We start from the raw sequence: 3425 nt of genomic DNA on the forward strand, positions 1-3425 counted from the left end.
CGCGAAACCGAGCACAAAAGAAGCAAAGTACTAATCGGCGTATTATCGATGCAAACCCAGGAATTAATAGTAATAACCACACGCTTCACCAAAAACAGGATAAAACGCGAAGATCGACCACAATTATCGTATTAATACGCGAAACAACCATATACCAGCAACGTAAACCCAAAATATCGGGGATCACTACTAAAAAAAACGCTCATACGTAACGGTAAATTTCCGTTATGTATGTACCAAAATTACCGTTGTATATAGTGGTGTTATGTATGAGGGCGCTCATACATAACGGTAATATACCGTTATCTATACTATGTATACATAACGGTACTAAGAGGATACATAACAGATGAAATACCGTTGTGTATAATTGTAATACGTAACGGTAAAATCTGTTATAAAATGTATTTTTTCCGTTATGTATTGTAATTATACATAACGATTTTTTATATTTTTCATAACAGTTAATTACCGTTTTCTTATGATAGCATACATAACAGTTTTTTACCGTTATAAAACTTATTTTTTCTATTATAAAATGTATTTCTTATACACTTTGTTGTCGTTTATACATAACGTTTTTTTGTATTTTACATAATGGTAATTTCCGTTATGTATTTTCAAATGCAGAATTCAAGCATTTTTTTTCCTATTTTTGTAATTTTCTAAATACAAATTATACAATATACAATATCCTCAAACACAACATATGTTACAACCAAAACATATATTATATAAATATTTAATAATCCAAATAACTCCATCCATCCATAATCAAACTGTTAAATATTAACCAACCAAGTAATGTATCTAAGTAGCTAGAATAGTCAATTTACAATTTTCAACAAAAAATAAGTACTCTGAAGCGGCTTTCAGTCAACAACATTCCATTCATCCATCCAAACTTCCATCCTGCAAAAATGCGAAATGAAATCTGAAAATCAAACGCAATCAATTCTAAGTCTGATGCATTGTGAAGGTACTAAATCTTGATGATTTACCAATTCATTGAAATGATCCCAAGCTTCCTATCCTGCACATCTCAAACATAACACAAGTCGAGAAAATAATAGAGCTGTGATTTTCATTACAAGTTAACAAATAATCTCATCATAACCTGTCCATAGTAATAGGTAAATCACCATCTGCCCAAACAACTAAATATCATCACTTAGTAAGACATTAATATTATATATGGACTTACATAAAAAGCCACAAACTGCCCAAACAAGAACATCTCTTTGAAGCAAAACCCGAACCTGCACAACAAGAATGGTTCCATTCATTAGTTGAATATTGAGATATATGCAAAATAATTTCTATCTTTGTAGCAGCAATTCAACTAACAACAATAGGGAATAATTCCAAGTGTAACAGAAACAATCAGTTAGTTACATGGACGACACCAGAGAGTCAAAGGAAGAATTTGGTGTTCAAGGCACTCGCAGTGAAAATTAAGCTTTGATTCCACACGGGCAACAAAACTGCAATGGTTACTTTCAAAACTCCAATATTCTTAATGTCTAAAAGGAACAAAAGTTCAACATTCTCTCTCCGGCAGGGAAGTAATAGGTTATGCAATTTGCATAGCTGAATAGGCTAATATAAATCTGAAACCACAATATATGCAAAATAGAGGCATAATAGCTTTGATTATCTAACTCACCATATCATGTTCATATAATTCCAAAGATATGAAATTGATATATAACACTAAAGTGAGGATTCCACTTATGCCCTCTTCTTTGTGGGAGCTTTTTTATGATTTTTACATCCTTTTCAAGATTAAGATATAAACCAATCGACATCGAAGATATATCTCTAAAAATTTGCTGTACCGGATAGAGACATTGAGTCTGTAGGAAGAAGTAATTTTAAAAAGAATTTCACGATGGACCAATATCTCACCAAACATCTTTCCAGAAAGACTTCTGGTCAATTTGGGGACAACAAGGGTGACGTTCAATATCCATGCAGCAACAACAGCATCTGTGATCTGAACAGATTAAGCAAAAGCAAATAACATAAGCACCTTATTTGTCTCAAAATGCATGCATAATCTAGGTACCCTTTTTTGAATGAAACTCGCATGTAAATGCCCAAAAGATATTGGAAAAAACATGCAAGACATTAAATAGACCTAACATACTGTCCATTAGAATATAATCACCAACTTACAATCATTCATCAAATGAAACAAAAGCAAGCAAATAGAATGATAATTTATATACATGATCACCTCAGTAACGAGAGATAGCATAAAAGAATGAGGGCTTTGGTTAATAAGGAAGAAGGAAGGAGAAAATTCAGAGTGTCTAACAATTAATGATATGTTCAATTCCACAGTTTTAACTTCGGTTAAAGCTCATTTAAACCAAACACTCACTAAGAAACCATATTACATAAGTGCTTACACCCCTTACATGGTGTATATTAACAATGTTGCCAGTCACAACTTCTGATAAGTTGAGAACAGATAGTGAGCCTCCTACGGGATTCTTCATGAAAAATAAAATTTTATAAATATGAAATACAAGGAAACTAAGTGATAGAACTTATGAGAATGGCTTAGACACTGACCTGACTTCCGAAGTTCAAACTTTCACTAGAGTTATTATGTTTCATCACAATGAGCTTAATTCATCAACATTAGCAATAATAAGTACAACCAACTTGGGCGTAAATGAAGAAATCGAGCTACGCACAGGGATAGATAACCTTATAGAAAATAGTAGGGTCATTTTGGATGGTGCACATAAGATTGATTTGCCAAAGGTTGCGGTAATTCTGGTGCTGCCGCATCTCGTCCATCTTCGCCTAAGAACCCATTTCTGCTGTACCAGCGAGAAATCTCTCTAAATTGTGCTTCGATTATAATTTCTTAGGGGGAGGAGAAACGAAGATGAAGAAGTACAAATCCTAAAACAAATACTACCAAAAGCGATGATAACTATGAACACGAACATTCAATCTTATTTTCAGATTTTTCGCCCTAATTCATTAACATTACATCACTCCAATTTCACTCCCAAACTCAAATTTATACTAACATAGAACCCTATCACAAGGAAGAAACAAGTTTAGCTAAGCCAATCTAGATCTACCTGGCGGCGGCGACTGCCGACGCTGCTAAAGCCGCGGCGTCTGCCCACGCCAGAGAGAGAGAGAGATAAAGCAAGGGAAAGAGATAGAGAATGAAACACAGAGAGAGATAGATGCGAGAAGAAGTGAGAGAGAACTAGATAGAGGGAAAAAGGTGGAACAGCGGTGGCGGCAACCGTCGGCGCTGCATACGCAGCGGCGGTCGCCGCGAACGAGAGCAGAGCGCAGATGGAGATCGGGAGAGGAAGAGCAGAGGGCAGGGGGAGAGAGAATCGAGTAAGAGAGAGAAGGAATACCTGTAGCAATAGAGCGGCGTTGTGAGG

At 35.3% G+C, this 3425-nt stretch overlaps 1 protein-coding gene across 3 annotated transcripts; it reads right to left on the reverse strand.

Annotated features, from left to right (window-relative positions):
• Window positions 1-710: 710 nt before the first annotated feature.
• LOC131011858 (uncharacterized) lies at window positions 711-2729 on the reverse strand. 3 transcript variants are annotated; one of them, XM_057939737.1, is made up of 5 exons: window positions 2581-2729; window positions 2424-2498; window positions 1909-1996; window positions 1205-1259; window positions 711-1033 (listed from the first exon to the last, which is right to left on the reverse strand). In XM_057939737.1, the coding sequence occupies exons 1-5, from the start codon at window positions 2623-2625 to the stop codon at window positions 1006-1008; spliced, it is 291 nt and encodes a 96-aa protein (XP_057795720.1). In that variant the 5' UTR covers window positions 2626-2729; the 3' UTR covers window positions 711-1005. The 3 variants fall into 3 exon arrangements, with proteins under 3 accessions (XP_057795720.1, XP_057795721.1, XP_057795719.1); XM_057939738.1 differs by having other exon boundaries at window positions 711-1117; XM_057939736.1 differs by lacking the exons at window positions 711-1033; window positions 1205-1259 and having other exon boundaries at window positions 1266-1996.
• Between the last annotated feature and the right edge of the window lie 696 nt (window positions 2730-3425).

This window comes from Salvia miltiorrhiza, chromosome 2 (genome assembly GCF_028751815.1).
Source record: "Salvia miltiorrhiza cultivar Shanhuang (shh) chromosome 2, IMPLAD_Smil_shh, whole genome shotgun sequence".
Lineage (NCBI taxonomy): Eukaryota > Viridiplantae > Streptophyta > Magnoliopsida > Lamiales > Lamiaceae > Salvia > Salvia miltiorrhiza.

Bases quoted from the DNA above. Each gene is read 5' to 3' on its own strand.
- LOC131011858 (XM_057939736.1), bottom strand. From the start codon at position 2,625: ATGAAACATAATAACTCTAGTGAAAGTTTGAACTTCGGAAGTCAG. The intron at 2,499-2,580 runs GTCAGTGTCTAA...TTTTTCATGAAG, and splicing joins GTTTGAACTTCGGAAGTCAG to AATCCCGTAGGAGGCTCACT. The intron at 1,997-2,423 runs GTAAGGGGTGTA...TAATCTGTTCAG, and splicing joins ACATTGTTAATATACACCAT to ATCACAGATGCTGTTGTTGC.